The 16,965-nt window shown below is 40.3% G+C and overlaps 1 protein-coding gene across 2 annotated transcripts in view; it reads right to left on the bottom strand.

Annotated features, from left to right (window-relative positions):
• Positions 1-16,965, bottom strand: part of Elapor2 (endosome-lysosome associated apoptosis and autophagy regulator family member 2) — a 153,379-nt gene that overhangs the window by 35,611 nt on the left and 100,803 nt on the right. For both annotated transcript variants that reach the window (XM_090332884.1, XM_090332885.1), the window contains 4 exons: positions 8,785-8,965; positions 8,107-8,235; positions 1,963-2,053; positions 1,208-1,310 (listed from right to left, as the gene is read on the bottom strand). In XM_090332884.1, coding sequence (XP_090189010.1) covers positions 1,208-1,310; positions 1,963-2,053; positions 8,107-8,235; positions 8,785-8,965 — 504 coding nt within the window. The remainder of the gene's footprint in view (positions 1-1,207; positions 1,311-1,962; positions 2,054-8,106; positions 8,236-8,784; positions 8,966-16,965) is intronic.

Raw genomic sequence — 16,965 nt, 5'->3', positions numbered from 1 at the left:
CAAAGACTTAAAGAGAGTCTTCTCTGAAGAAGAAACATAAATGGTCTATAGACACATGAAGAAATGCTCAACATCTCTGGTCATAAAAGAAACGCAAATCAAAACAACTGTAAGATTCCACCTCACTCCAGTTAGAATAGCCAGGATCAAAAAAACTAATAACCACAGATGCTGGAGGGGATGTGGCCAGGAGGGATCACTATTATACTGTTGGTGGGAGTGCAAACTCATTCAACCACTATGGAAAGCAGTATGGCAGTTACTCAAAAGACTAAACATAGAGCTCCCCTATGACCCAGCTATTCCACTCCTTGGCATTTACCCAATCATCCAGAAACAAGGACATACTAAATCCACCAGCACAACAATGTTCATTGCAGCTCTATTTACCATAGCAAAGATATGGAACCATCCTAGATGTCCCTCAGTTGATGAATGGATCAACAAGATGTGGTATTTGTACACAATGGAATTCTATGCTGCTGTCAGAAAAAATGACATTGCCCCATTTGTTAGGAAATGTAAAGACTTAGAAAAGATCATATTAAGTGAAGTAAGCCAGACTCAAAGGAACTTAGGCTCAATGGTTTCCCTCATTTGTCATAATCAGTAGAAACCTTGGGCTCTCCTAGCAGAGATTTGCAATAGAGCAAAACCTTGATACATAAGGCCATATAATATAACACTAAATAAAAGGACCTCTAGGATATAGAAACAAAAGCCATATGATAAATGATTGTTGTCCTTAAGGTACTATGTTATCTCCCATCTCTTTTGCTGTCCCTTGGTTATCTCATAGTGTTACAGTGTCTCACTTTGTTACTTGATATATCGGATATATTTGTATTTGGTTATTTGAAATTGGATAGGGAAGGGGGGAAAACAAGATGAGGGGTGGGAGTGGGGGGGAGGGAAATGGGGACCAAGACATATGAAAGGGTATCAAAGTATGTCAATTAATGCACCTTCTATCTGGCAAATATCATGTAACCCTTCTATTAATTACAATAAAAAATATTAAAAAATAAAAAAATTCAAACTCTCCATGATCAGCAAATGCTTTCTATCTAGATTTCAATTATTAATGAATTTTGAAGCATATTTAAATGTTTGCAGAAAGCTCTAAGAATGGCAAAAAAAGAATAAGATTCTTATCCCAACTTGGCAAAAAGAGAATGATAAACTTCAGAATTTGCCTTTTACTTACCACCATGAAGTACAGAACACAATCAGCTGAACATAGAGTTTCAAAGACAAATGTTATTCTTCCTAGTTCAAAACCTGTGGCTCCTGTTACAGAAGTTGGTGGTCTATTGGACACAGTAAAACAACAATTCTTACAATATGTTGTAAATATAAGTTGGATTAAATTAAGCCACTTTTCTCATTAAACTGAAAGCCCTGTCTTCTCTTTTCCTAAGCCACTTTCCCCAAAGCACAGCCCCTTTCTCACACACCTCTGCTTGTCCACACCCTGGTTTACTCTGATCTATGCAGCTGTGATAAATAGCAAAGGTGACTCTCCTGTAAATGCTATGCTATTCTTAAAACAAGTTAAAGATTCCTACTCACCGAGAAATCTCAAGGAAACTGGAGCAACATGAAAGCAATTAGTTGGTAACATACTATGTCATGGATATAACTGAGAAAAATTAAATGTATAACCTAAAAAGAAATTCCACCACACTGCTTAAGACTAAATCATTTTCCTGTAACATCTACGAATCATGGTTATAACGGTTTATTATTGTTAAAAGTTGCCAGGAACATACAGCTAACTCACTAAATTTCTAACTGGTACAACAGCCACTCTTAAATATTATTTATTACCCTGTGGCAACTTATTATGGACTAAGCACTTCACAGAATTTGCCTCATCTAAATGGTAGTTCTATTTCACCTATATCTTTAAGTATGAAGATTCTTCCGGAATGGAATGGAATCAGAATTGGTTGCCCTTACTTAAATCCTGGAATATGCAAATTCAAGATCAGGTAATCATTATCAGAACCGCCAGCTCCACTCTGGATATGGTCTCCAGCCACTTCCCAGCCTGAAAACAATAATAAAACAAATTAAGTTTTATTAGTGAAAATTATATTCATGAGCTCCAACAATCCTTTTAAAATAAGATAAAAATAAAAAGGATAATAGTATTCCCAAGAATTTTCTGTATGTGTATGAGACAGAGACAGAGAGAGACAGAGACAGAGACAGAGACACAATGTACCAATCCTAGGAGACTAGAACTCAGGGTCTAGATGCTCTCCCTGAACATTTTTTCTCAACCTCATGCTCTACACTTGAGCCACTGCTCCATTTCTGTCTTTTTGGTGGCTTATTGGAGATAAGCACGTCATGGACTAGCCTGCCCAGTCTTTTGCTTTGAACCATAATATTCTGATCTCAGCCTTCTGAGTAGCTAGAATTACAGATGCCCTGCTCAAAATTCTCTATTTTAAATCCCAGTTGTAAAACATAGAGCTCCCCTATGACTCAGCAATCCCACTTCTGGGCATCTACCCAAATATCCAGAAACAAAGCCATATTAAACCTACCAGAACAATTATGTCCATTGCAGCATTATTCACCATAGCTAAGATATGAAATCAAACCAGATGCCCCTCAGTAGATGAATGAATTATGAAGATGTGATATATTTACACCATGGAATTCTATGCTGCAATCAGAAAGAATGACATTGCCCCATTTGCAAGAAAATGCAAAGACTTGGAAAAAAAAATCATATTAAGTGAAGTAAGCCAGTCTCAAAGGAACATAGGCCCAATATATTTCCTTCATTTGTTACAATTAGTGTATGTTTATGATTCCACTAAACGAGGATCATAATAGCTCAAAAGCTATGTACATATGTCCGTAAGATGAGGCTAGGCAAAATGAACTCCAGGATATGGGAAAAAAAGAGATTTATCTTTGTGATTGTTGTTCTTAATGTACTAGGTGAACCTACTTCTTTTTTTTCTTTTCCCCGTAAGGTTTATCTCACATTGTTATTGTATCTGACTTTGGTACTAGGTATATTGTACATACATTTATTTATTTATTGGAAAATGAGAAGATAAGGAAAAAACAGGATGAGTGGGAGGGTCTGGGGGAGGGAAGTGGAGAAAACATGGGAAGGAGTAACAATGTTCAAGAAGTAATGTACCAACTACATGATGAATGTAACTACAACCCCTCTGTACATCACCCCACAATAAAATAAAATTTTTAAAATCACTATTGTAAGGGCCAAGAGTTAGTGGTAGAGTGCTCACCTAGCATGCATGAAGACCCAGGTTTGATTCCTCAGTACCACATACATAGGGGAAAAAAAAGCCAGAACTGGTGCTGAGGCTCAAGTGGTAGAGGTCTAGCCTTGAGAAAGTCCAAGGACATGCTCAGGCCCTAAGCTTAGGCCCAGGACTGGCAAAAAAATAACAATAAAAAATATATCACTATTGTAAACCATAGGCAAATATAGACATATGTGTATTGTACTATTTTGGGTAAGCTTTAATCAAGTTGAATAATTTAAGTACTAAGAACCATGCACTTGTAGACAACACATTGGGCACTTCTCTTATGAGATGAAAACATGGGACATTCCTTTAATGAGTAGACAGTACATATTATTTAGATACATAGAATACCAATATAAAAACAAGATCTCCCACACTGTGGCATAAGTAGAATATGAGATCTGTCCTCTGCACAGCAATAATCAACAGACCATAACCAAATAACCAAAGTAAAATGAGGGAAGAGAATCACCCACATATATATTCAAGTAAGAAGATTAAATAAGGGCAATATATCTCATTAACATTTGTATTTCTAAAGAAAAATACCTGCTACTACAAGAAGGGAGAGGGATTAAGGGTTCACAGGTGATTTAGCAATTCTTCAGATGTTATAATTAACAGTTTATAGAAAGATATTCTTAAACATACACCAATCAAGCTATGCATTTAAGAGAAGTGACGCTCATAGGAGAAATAGCCAATATTCTGTTGTCTACCAGTTCACATGGTTGAAAAAGAAAGAGAAACCATTATCAAAGGCTCACAGTAACAACCAAATACCTATAAAAACAACCTGACCCATTGGGAAAAGAGGCCTTCCATTGCAGAATAGGGAATATGGAGAGAAGTTAAGTTTAGATATTGCAAGTTTATTGTGAGGGTCAGATGGATAGGAGTACTCCCAATATAAGGATGGCAAGACATTACAAATGTGTCTTTCAGGACAGATCAGCAGAGAAGACAAAAGAAAAGAAAGGAAGAGGTAAAGGGATCATAAAGAGAAAAATGTTTAGAGGAAGCTACTCTACTTCAAGGGGAAACAAAAGTCTCTTGCATTTCAGTATTGCCTGTTGTATGATACCCAGGTTTAGCTCATCTTTCTTACTTCTGAGAAATACAGAATACCTTGACTTCCTGTGACCTTGCAACTTTTATGTTTTTTCCCCCTGTAAGCTTAAACCCAAGCTGGAAGCCTTAAATTTTATCTCAGATACTGATAAAGATTATCTAAAACATGGAACGAAACTACTCCTGATTAGGAACCAAATTCCCCAAACTCTCATAAATTCCACCCATTCCTCAGTTGTAGACTCACTGATGTAGGGCATTCTTTGTCTCATTGTATCTTCAACCAGGATGGGTTTTAGCCTCAGTGTATGGAAGTTCTCTTAATAAATATTCTGAACAAATCACCCTGATATTTAGTGATCTTTTCTTGGGAGTCACAAACAGCTCCGTTTATGGACAGTTTAGGGAAGTTCCCTATGGAAACTTGTTACTGCTTTAGAAAAGTTTCGCCAAATAGAACACTTGTTGTTATGGGTTGAATGTCTCCTATAAAAGCTGTGTTTAAATCCTAACCTCCAATATGAATAAATAGGACCTTAGTAGGAAATAGAATAAAAATTCAATCCAAATCTGGACAAATAGACACACAGTAAGAACACCAGGTGACAGTACACTGCCACAAACAGAACACCTGAGGCCATCAAGAACTGGAAGAGACATCTCTTCCCCATCTCATGGTTCTACAGAAAATAACTGGCTAACACCTTGATTATGGCCTCCAAACTATGAGAGAATATATTTATTTGAATTATTTTGAGGTATCTGGTTTATGGTATTCTCTTTTGTGGATGTCTTAGTAAACTCTTAGGAATGAAGGACAGGAAGGATATAAATGCCAGGCGTAGTGGCTCACACCTGTAATACTAGCTATTCAGGAGGCTCCGATCTGAGGATCAAGGTTCAAAGCCAGCATGGGCACAAAAAGGATCTGAGACTCTTATCTCCAATTAACCTCTAGAAAATGGGCAAGTGGGGGTGGTAACCTTGGGTTGAAGAGCTCAGGGACAACGCCCAGGCCCAGGCGTAGGGCAGTAGCCTTGAGCTGAAGAGCTGGGGACAGTGCCCAAGCCAAGTTCAAACCCTATGACCCACAAATGAAAGAGAGAAAGAAAGAAAGAAAAGAATCCAGTGGATTGAAATTCTAGACTCTCAGTGTGAAATAATTTCTGTCAGTGTGAAGACACAAACAGGATAATGTATTAAAAGAAAGCAATGCAAAGACCTTGAAAAGGAACCAGAAGGCAAGTATCAATATGTATATCAAGATATGGACCATCACTGCCTGAGAGATGTGGGTGAACTTAAATGACCTAAGAGCCATATTAGGAAAATGTGAAATTAATGTATTTTGTTCAACCCAATATGTTACCTTGGCATGAAATTAATATAAATTATCAATTTATATTATCAAATTATGCAATTTAATTTTTAATGTATTAGTGTACATTTTATACTTTTTAAGCACTTCAAACTAGCCACATGGCAAGCGCTCAATGGCCATGTAGGATAAATTTACTACAACCTATTTCAAGAACTGAAAGAGAGATCTGAGAATATGGCAAATTAAGATCACTGGAAACCCAGGAAATACAGGCTTTTATTGTTCCCTAGTTACTTAATAATATATTGTATAACTATACCATAATTTCCCTTAACCATACTCCACTGTTGAACATTTAGTTTTTCCACTTATAAAAAAAAAAAGCAAGTCCCTTGGTTATCTCATATTGTTACAGTATTTCACTTTGTTATCTGATATATTGGATATATTCATATTTGGTTATTTGAAATTGGATAGGGAAGGGGAAAACAAGATGAGGGGTGGGGGTGAGGGGGAGGGAAATGGGGACCAAGACATGAGAAAGGGTATCAATACATGTGAATTAATGTACCTTCTATCTGGAAAATATAATGTAACCCTTCTATTAATAACAATAAAAAAATATATGAGCAAAAAATAAAATAAAATTGGGGGCCAGGGGTTTGGCCTAGTGGTAGAGTGCTTGCCTTGCATGAATGAAGACCAGGGTTGGATTCCTCCGTACCACATACATAGATAAAAAGCCGGAAGTGGTGCTGAGTCTCAAGCAGTAGAGCTCTAACCTTGAGAAAGTCCAAGGACAGTGCTCAGGCCCTGAGCTCAAGCCCAGGACTACCAAAAAAAAAATAAATTAAATTAAATTAAATTGGGCAAAGTGGCCTACTGGTAGAGTTCTTACATAGCATGCACGAAACCCTGGTTTCCTTAGTACCACATACAAAAAAAGCCAGAAGTGGTGCTGTTGCTCAAGTGATACAGCACTGGCCTTGAGAAAGCCCAAGGACAGTGTGCAGGCCCTACGTTCAAGCCCCTGGACTGGGGGAAGAAAAGCTAAATTGACATCTTATATGTAAGTCATTTCTATTAATAACATTTCTTTGGTCTAAATCTCAAAAAGTTTGTAATTGGGTTGTAGAAAAGAAAAATCTTGAAACATTGCTGGAAAGACTACTGAAGTTTCTCTTACTATAAACAATGTTCAAAGAACTCTTTTATGAATAATCAGAAACTGATCTCCAACCTTGTTGTTAGGCCAAGTTCTAATGCACAAAAGTTTACTTCTATGTACCTATCCTGCAACTGTGTAACATTCAGGATAAGGATCCTGAATTTCACAGCTTTCTACGGGAAACAATGAAGTCAGTCTAAACATACCCACTTCAACCCCATGCTGCAGCCGTGTCTGTGTTTTGAGGCAATATAAAAACCTTGAAAGGGAACTAGAGGGCAAGTGTTTATCTGTGTGTCAAGGTATGCCCCATCACTGCCTGAAAGGGATTGGTCTCAAGGTCTGAAGAATACTGATTTTTACTGTTCAATGCCATTTCTATCTTAACTCAGCTAGAACTTCTGCCTGCAAGTTAAGATATGAAAGCAACAATGGCACACATTTATTTTTCTTCACAGTTTCATGGTCAGATAGGTTCTTAGCACCAATTTAGCTACCTCAATATACAATTTATATTCTTTCTAACTAAATTTAGAGCTGCCACCTTTTCACTTAAAGAAAATGCTTAATGGTATATCTTTGGTACTCTACTTTAAAAACATTGTTCAGATAAAAAAAAAGAGTTTCTTGAACACAAGCACTTGTAAAAATTGTACAGTCAATGTCACAACCAAAATGGGTACTAAGTGACTAATAGAGAGGTGGAAGACACAGCCAAACCAACAGATAATTCCTATCCAACAAGAGATAAGGGAAGATGGAATGAGATTTCAGTATATAAATTATAAATTGTCTTTTTCTGGGATTATCCATGTTTTCAGACTGCTGTGGATATCAGATTCCATTAAGAAAATCCTGGGAAATACTGTAGCTAATATTCTTTTTTTATTTATTTTTTTTTTTGCCAGTCCTGGCTTGAGCTCAGGGCCTGAGCACTGTCCTTGGAATTTCTCAAGGCTAGAGCTCTACCACTTGAGCCTCAGCACCACTTCCAGGTTTTTTCTATGTATGTGGCTCCGAAGAATCAAACCCGGGTCTTCGTGCATGCTAAGCAAGCACTCTACCACTAGGCCAAACTCCTGGCCCAGTAGCTAATACTCTTATAGGAATGTCATCTGTTCTTTCCTACCTTCATGTGAAGGCCGGAAGACTGACACACAGGCATATAAGATTCAGGTTCTTGGCATCTATAGTTGATGCATTACAAATGATGCCCCAACTGCCAGAACTGAATTCAAACTCACCATTCATTCCATCACACTTTGAATTGCCAACATTAAAGCAGGAGGTTTTCATGTTGTTAGGAAGGACATTCCACCACTTATATTCAAACCCGAGGGCTGGCTCTGTTCCTGCTGGACACGGTTGGCATTCTACAGAAGACAAGTAAAGTGAGTAATTACAATTAAACTACATTTGGACATCTTCTGTCCTGAGCATCACTAAACTATAATTAGCAGAGAGAAAAGTGGGAAAGAGAAATATTACACTACCAATTCTAATAGAAATTAATAACTTTTTCAAAATCAAGCTGAAAAAAAGCTTCCACATATTATGGATATGTTTGCATATATTTGCCATTTTGTCATATATTGCTTTGTGATGTATACTGTAATATAAACAATAAAGCTATATACACATATATAGCCACATGCACATATAAAGCTGCATACACATTCTTGGAAACACTTCTATAGGGAATTTGTTATCAATAATAAAAGATAGTTATTCTAAAATCATTAGAACAGCTATCCTAATAAATTATTAAAAGTCATTATAATCTCACAATTCTTTCATATTCCTCCATTCTTCCAGTCTTAATGAGAAAACAAAATATTCTTTGAATGACAATTTAGAACAAGGTCAAAGCAGCAAAGATTACTTTGCTAAAGGTCCAGTTCATGAGCCAGTAGACGTCTTACCCTTTGTTCCATCTGAAAACGTTCCAGGAGCACAGGGATGGCAAGAGGAAGATCCATTGTTATAAAATCCAGGGTTGCAAGGTGGACAATCCTTCTTCTCTCCAGAAGGTGGCAATCTAATAGCATCTGCAACATCCTCTCGGCAGATTTTGGGCTCTATCCACTTGTACATTATCTGTGTCTACAAAATAAAGCAAGAAATTCAGATAACATTCTTGAAAAAAAAAAACATCACATGTATAGCCTAAGAAAAGTGCAAACAGTGGCAGAAGAGTAAAGCTAGCTGAAGTATATTAAAATATTAGTGTCATTATAAAGGAAAAAGAAAAAAGCGCATGTGGAAATGACTGTGACTTTGGAAATATTTTTGCTTTAAACTACTACTAATCTTACCATGTAAATAAAATGCTCCTCATCATGAAATTCTTTATTAAAATATAAATAGTCTGATTATTCAGGTTATCAGCTCATTCACTTTATTCTATAAAAAATACTATCCTATGCTTTTTCTTTCTCATGTGAGATTTCCACTGCTCCTTTTCCATTTGTCCAGCCAGATTATATATCATCATGCTTTGCATGGGATAATAATAGAAAATTCAAAATTTTCAAAAACAACAGGTCAACTTTCACATTCCAATATCAGTAGCATGTAAGCACCAGTATTTACTGTGTACTCTGATATTAGACTTCAAGAGCTGAAGCTAAACTCCTTTGTGTCTAGGAATCTAGGCCCCAGTGTATGTTCTCTGAACTTATAGACTCTCTTCTCTAGAATCACTTTAGTCTATGCTTTCATCCCCTCATGTACATATGTTCACCCACACAGAAACCAATACAAGAAAAAATAGCTGGAATTTATCCTACCTCAAAAATATAAAAAGCTAGTATATAAAATTAGATTACATCTTGAAATCAGAACTATCAAATGGGATCTAAAACAAAACTTATGTGCAAAGCAGAAGAAAAATAAGATATTCTACTGCATACAGAAAAAGAAATCAACTCTTTTCTAGCAAAACATATTTTTAAGTATCTAAAAATCACTTTCATTGGATATATAATAATCTGAAGGTACTCATTTGCCTTTGAAAGAATTCCTCCAATTAGGAGACTATCATTAAAGCTAGGGTGACAAAAGTACAATCTTCTAATATTATTTCTAGCTAGTGGAAAACCATGTAAAGTAGGAAGTAAGCCTTTTAGAAGAACACTCTTATGTTTTGAAACAACAGGTTTTTTTAAAAAAAATCTTGCTGTTTCTAATTTCTTTCCTTTTTGTTTTGTTTGTTAGTTTATCAAGTTAGTAAGAGAGGGCACAGAAATGTAGGGACAAAGGGTGAATGCTCCCTACACTTTATGTTGAGAATGAAATAACAACTTGTGGGTGGAGACTGGAGGGAAAAACTGGGAAGGGAAGGATGACATTTGTCCAAAAAGAAATGTGTGGGGAGCCGGAGCAGCCAAGACAGCGCCTGTCCCCTGCCTCGCTCATTGTATACAAATTTCTTAGTTCCCCTTAGTGGGTGTGTGAGTGCAGAGCCTTTGCTCGCTCCGCTGCGTCTGCGCGTATGACGTCTGCGCGTATGACGTCTGCGCGTATGACGTCAGAGGCCTGACCAATCCCGAGTTTTAAAAAGACCTTAGCAGCACAGCAGCCAATGGAAAAAGTCCCGTGTTCTTTGATTGTATATAAGCAGCTGCACTTCCCTGCCCCGCGCCCCTCTGCTTCAGCCTTCCCTTCAAACGAGTTGCTCTTCATTAATAAAGCGTGATAGAGAAGGATCCTCGTGTGGTGTCCGTTCTTCCCTGCTGGTCAGGGGTGCCGGGCGCCGCAACTGGTGCCGAAACCCGGGACCTGCGGAGGGGCCGAAGAGGATCCAGAACTTGACACGTGAAGAGGACTCCTTCTAGGTATGTTGTTCTGAGAAGTTTTTGTCTGGGTGCTTGTTATCGTTCTTCCTCTGTGGTTTGTGTTAACTCGGTCTTTAAACATCAGTATGGGTAACTCTTTAGGAAGTGTGTGCCGTATAAGGGACTTCTGTGCCCCCTTACAAGCCCTTCTTAAACAGCGTGGGCTGAGAATTTCCCGCGGCACAATACATAGAGTGTTAACAGATATTGAGATACACGCCCCATGGTTTGTGGAGTCTGGAGATCTCTCACTGGCCTGTTGGGATATATTAGGCGAGGACCTGAATAGAGCTCTAGAAAAGGGAGGGGTCTCCCGTGCCACGTTGCCCATATGGAGAATGGTGCGCGCTTGTTTGGAGGAGGGCAGAAATACTGAGATTATTAAAGAAGGGAGGAAGGTATTAATTAAGCACCAGGATAGTCTCTTGGAGTCATCGTACAAGGAAGGAGGGACCACCAAGAGTGGGGTAAAATGTAAGAGAAAACAAAAGAATGAAATTGAGGGACTGCAGCCCTCACAAAGTACAGTGCAGGAGGAGGAGAGAAGAGAAAAGAAAAAACAGGAGGGACCAAGGAGTTCCCTCTATCAGGATGCAGGAGAGTCAGATCAAAGCACAGATAATGAGGGGGAAGGGCCCCCGGAGGAACAAAGTTCAGTGGAGGAGGAGGAGTTACAGGAACAGGCTGCCAGGTATGAGGCTGACAGATACAGCCCCAGGGGAGGATTTGGTGCAGACAATGGCCAGGCTCGACCTGCCCCTTCTGCCCCGCCTCCCTACATCCCAAAAAAGGGAAGTTTCTTTATCAAAGCCCGCACCTGGTCTCGGTTGGCCTCTGCTTTTCCTGTTTTTGAAAATCCCATTACGGGACAGAGAGTTTTTGAGCCAGTTTCTTATAAAGCTTTAAAGGATCTCATGGCCGCTGTACAAAATTATGGTCATTCTGCAAATTACACCATTGCACTGGTTCGTCGATTGCAGACCACCAGCATGACTCCAACGGACTGGTATGAGGTTGGACGTTCTTGCCTGACGCATGGCCAGTACCTTGATTATTGTGCTTCCGCAGCAGATTTGGCCGCTGCCAGACATAGGGAGAATGTACTGGCGGGCTGTCCTCACTGGTCAGCTGAAATGTTATTAGGAAAAGGCCCTTATGCAGCGGACCAGACTGGGTATCCTAACGAAGTCTATCAACAAATTAATAATATTTTTTACAGGGCTTGGAAGTCCCTTGCCAGTCGGGGGGAGCGCCGTGGTAACCTTACTAAAGTTGTTCAAAAACCTACCGAGCCTTTTACAGACTTTGTTGGGCGAGTCCTAGAGACCGCAGATAAATTATTTGGGGACCTAGAGGATCACATGCTTTTTATCCAACAAATTATTTTTGAACAAAGCCTCCCTGAATGCCAAAAGGCTATTATTCCTATAAGAGATAAGCCCTTACAAGATTGGATTAGGGCCTGCCGGGAGGTGGGAGCCCCTGTGAGCTTGGATAAAATTGTTGCTGCAGTAGCTGAGACCACTAGAATTAATTCAGGACTATGCTTCAACTGTCAAAAGCCAGGACATTTTAAGAAGCAATGTCCCAATTTAAAATATTCAAAGCAGAGGCCCCCTCGCGAACCGGGACTTTGTCCACGATGTAAAAAAGGAAAACATTGGGCAAATGAGTGCAGATCAGTTAAAGATGTGAATGGACAGCCTATCCCACAACCTCAGGCCTTGGAGCCAAAAAACGGGTGGAGGGGCCCGCTGCCCCAGGGCCCGCAAAATCAGGGGATTCGGTGCCAGGAAACTTATCAGAGGCCCTCACCTCATCTCCAACAGCCATTTGTTCCCGCAGAGCAACCGCAGGATCTGCAGGGCTGGACCTCCGTGCCACCGCCGGAGTGGTCATAACGGAGGACATGGGGGCTCAACTCATAACTACTGACCTAATGGGCCCCCTCCCTGAAAATATGGTGGGAATAGTGTTGGGACGTGCTTCCAATACTATGAAAGGCCTTGTAGTGTTCCCTGGAGTTGTTGACCCTAATTACAGGGGAGCCATCCAAGTCCTCTGTTCAGTCTCTCGAGGGGTCATTTCAGTGGCTCCTGGAGATCGAGTTGCTCAATTAATCTTAGTGCCTTCCCATCATCAAGTTTCCCCGGTGCAAGAAAAGGAAAGAAGTTTAAGTACCTCAGGAGCAGACCTTGTCTGCTTGTCCATGGCCTTAAATAACCGTCCCATGTTAACATTAACAATTGAAGGAAGGACCTTTAATGGTCTGGTGGACACGGGAGCGGACCGGAGTATCGTCCAAATAACTCAGTGGCCAAAGACATGGCCCCTACAATTCTCTTCACAAACCCTGCAAGGTTTAGGTTATGCAGATACTCCTCGGGTCAGCGCAAAACAGTTGACCTGGTCCACAAAGGAGGGTCAAAAAGGAAAATTTCAGCCGTTTGTCCTCCAGGTCCCAGTTAATTTGTGGGGCCGGGATATCCAACAGCAAATGGGTTTAATTCTAACTACTGATTATTCTTCAACGGCACAGACTATATTGAAAAATCAGGGCTTTGTCCCTACTGGTGGGTTAGGAAAATATTTACAGGGCCGGCATGCCCCTGTGGAGCCAGTAGCCAATAGAGATAAGCAAGGTTTGGGTTTTTCTTGGGGGTCACTGAAAATTTAGCCTCTGCCAGTCCAACACCCATACCCTGGTTAACAAATAAAGCGGTGTGGGTGCCTCAGTGGCCCCTGTCCCAAGAAAAATTGGAGGCTATAACTCAATTGGTACAGGAACAACTAAGGTTGGGACATGTGGAGCCTTCTGTTTCTCCATGGAATACCCCTATTTTTGTTATTAAAAAGGCCTCAGGCAAGTGGAGACTATTACATGATCTCAGAGCCATTAATGCTCAAATGCAAATATTAGGGTCAGTCCAACGTGGCCTCCCACTGCTTTCTGCTTTGCCCCAAAGATGGCCCATTATATCTATTGATATTAAGGACTGTTTCTTTTCTATTCCTTTGCATCCCAGGGATAGAGAACGTTTTGCCTTTACCCTGCCTTCTGTTAATCATGAACAACCTGATGCGCGATTTCAGTGGAGGGTTCTTCCACAAGGAATGGCTAATAGCCCTACAATATGCCAACTATATGTTGACACAGTTCTTTTCCCTGTGAGACAGCAATTTCCCATTGTTAGAATTCTTCATTATATGGATGATATTCTAATAGCTGCCCCTGAGCAGAATATCCTTTTTCAAGTATTTAGTAAATTGTCTAAACTTCTTGCAAAGGCAGGCTTAAACTTGGCACCAGAAAAGGTGCAATTTTCAGAAAAGGTTCAGTTTTTAGGTTCCATAATTTCTCCCATAGCTGTGACACCTCAAAAGGTGGTATTAAAAACGAAGCATTTGCATACCCTTCATGATTTTCAAAAATTAATGGGGGACGTAAATTGGGTCCGAAATTTTCTTAATGTCCCTCGCTCTGAATTGTTGCCCCTCTTTTCCTTATTGGAGGGAGATCCGGATGTTACTTCACCTAGAAAATTGACTGTTCAGGCTAAGCGTTCCATTCAGCGTCTTGAACAGGCCATAGAAAATGCACAACTCTTGCGTGTAAATCCATCAGCGCCAATCTTATTGTGCATATTTAAAACAAAAAATTATCCTACAGGAGTATTATGGCAAGAAGGCCCATTGTTATGGTTGCATGGAAATTCTTATGGCTTAAAAACTATTCAGTACTTTCCAGAATTAGTTGCTTTATTAGCTCTTACAGGTTGCAAGGCGTGTTTGACTCACTTTGCAAAATTTCCTGACAAATTAATTATTCCTTATACCCGGCAACAAGTACAAATATTGGCTGCCTCTGTTGACTGGTGGGCAGTTTTGGTGTGCTCCTTTCCAGATATAATTGACAATCATTATCCCAAACATCCACTGCTGAATTTTGTGCGTGAAGATTGGGTGTATTTTCCCAAAGTTACGAAAAAACTGCCTCTGAGTAATGCCCTAATTATATTTACAGATGGGTCAAAAACAGGCCGAGGTGCCTATGTAGTTCAAGGAAAAGAGCCAGTAACTTTAAATTTTCGACCAGAAACTCCACAAGTAGTTGAATGTCTAACAGTTTTAGAAGTATTCAGGAAATTTTCTGAGCCTTTTAACCTATATTCTGATTCACAATATGTAGTTAATGCAGTGGCATCCCTGGAAGTCGCAGCCTCCATAAAAGGTAGCAGTACAGTTTCAAATATATTATCCCAACTTCAGAGTTTAATTTTACAAAGGAAAAATCCTTTTTTCATTGGTCATATTCGGGCACACACTGGCTTGCCTGGTCCCATGTCAGAGGCCAATGCCTTAGTGGATTTGACTGCCAGAGCCCTGGTGGGCCTTTCCCATAATTCTGTTCAATTAGCACGAGATTTTCATCAACTTTATCATGTTTCTGCAAAAACCCTTCGTTATAAGTTTTCCATTTCACGCCAACAGGCTAGAGAAATTGTTAAAGCTTGTCAATCCTGTGTAGTATATCACCCCTCTTTCATAATTGGGGTTAATCCTAGAGGACTTTGCTCTAATGCCTTATGGCAAATGGATGTTACTCATGTGCCTGAGTTTGGCAGGACAAAATATGTTCATGTCTCAGTGGACACTTTCTCTGGCATATTGCATGCCACGGCCCTTACAGGGGAAAGGGTGTCCCATGTTAAAGTTCATTGCTTGGAAGCATGGGCAGCATGGGGAAAACCATTAAAATTGAAAACAGATAATGGCCCTGCTTATGCCTCTGCCGGATTTCGCTCTTTTTGCACTCAAATGCAGGTAGTTCATTCTACTGGCCTCCCTTACAATCCCCAGGGTCAGGGAATTGTGGAACGCGCCAATAGAACACTTAAACAACTTTTATTTAAACAAAAGGAGGGAATAGGCCGAGATGCCTCCCCCAGAGAAAGGCTGGCCATTGCACTGTTTACCTTAAATTATGTAACAGTGGATGACAATGGACAATCAGCTGCTGATCGGCATGCTGGAAAAATGGCAATACCACCCACACAAAAAGTAATGTGGAAAAATGTTATCGATAACAAATGGTATGGACCGGATCCTGTAATTCAGAGATCCAGGGGAGCTGTTTGTGTTTTTCCACAGGGACAGGAATCCCCCCATTGGGTGCCGCAGCGCCTCGTAAGGATATTGGAGGAAAATCAAACGCCTAAAGAGGATGATGCGAAACAAAATCCTGGGACTAATCCTGTTAATAATTCTTCTGCTGCCACGACTTTGGATGAAGAGACAGAAGGGAAAAAGCAACAAAGAAAGGACGATGTGGGCAGTGATGAAGACCTTTCCATTACCAATGCCTGTGACTAATGCTTCTTCCGTTTTTCCCCTTTGTGCCACCAATTCTTCCTTGCAACTTCCCTAGGACTGCAAGGTTCCCTATGCCTTACGCTGTCAAAAAATCTGTCCTTCTGTGTTAGGCTGGTTTCTCAAAAATTGGGTCGCTCTGATTATTTTAAATTGTTCTGCCATAGAGTGTAAATTGAGTCAATGCTGGAGCCGTTGCCTACATTTGTTCCAGTTCCTGTGAATGTTTGTTGCAGTTTGTTTTGGGTTTTGTGTCTTTAGCCTTTGGTTGCTCTGCTAAATGAGGTCTCGCAATAAGAGAGAGAGAGCAATGCTTGTTCATGCACTCACTGCCTTGGAGCAGGGACACTCCCCCAAAATTTGGCTTGCAGCTTTAAAGGCCAACTAAAACTGCCCTGTACTGCCTTTGCACCCTCAAGACCTTAGTCTATTGCACGAGGAATAGGAGTATAGGCAGTCAAGAGTTGTGAAATGTTGGACAAAGTACCACTCCTGATCCTAACAGGTCAGGGAGAGCATGTGCGTCAGCATATGGGTCTGCGCCCCTAGCCCATCTCCACAAAGGGAAAAGAGGACCTGGAGGGGAGGGATCCAGGGTTGGCCGCCTGGGTCACTCCTCTAGAGTAGGACCTCAAGTTTTACTTTGGAGGACAGCACCTCTACTCTCTTCACAACAGGTATGTTGGCCTGCTGCGTTAAAACAGAAAGGGGGAGATGTGGGGAGCCGGAGCAGCCAAGACAGCGCCTGTCCCCTGCCTCGCTCATTGTATACAAATTTCTTAGTTCCCCTTAGTGGGTGTGTGAGTGCAGAGCCTTTGCTCGCTCCGCTGCGTCTGCGCGTATGACGTCTGCGCGTATGACGTCAGAGGCCTGACCAATCCCGAGTTTTAAAAAGAC

Source organism: Megascapheus bottae, chromosome 5 (genome assembly GCF_031878675.1).
Source record: "Megascapheus bottae isolate mThoBot1 chromosome 5, mThoBot2.hap1, whole genome shotgun sequence".
NCBI lineage: Eukaryota > Metazoa > Chordata > Mammalia > Rodentia > Geomyidae > Megascapheus > Megascapheus bottae.
This window is presented reverse-complemented; position numbering and strand designations above follow the sequence as displayed.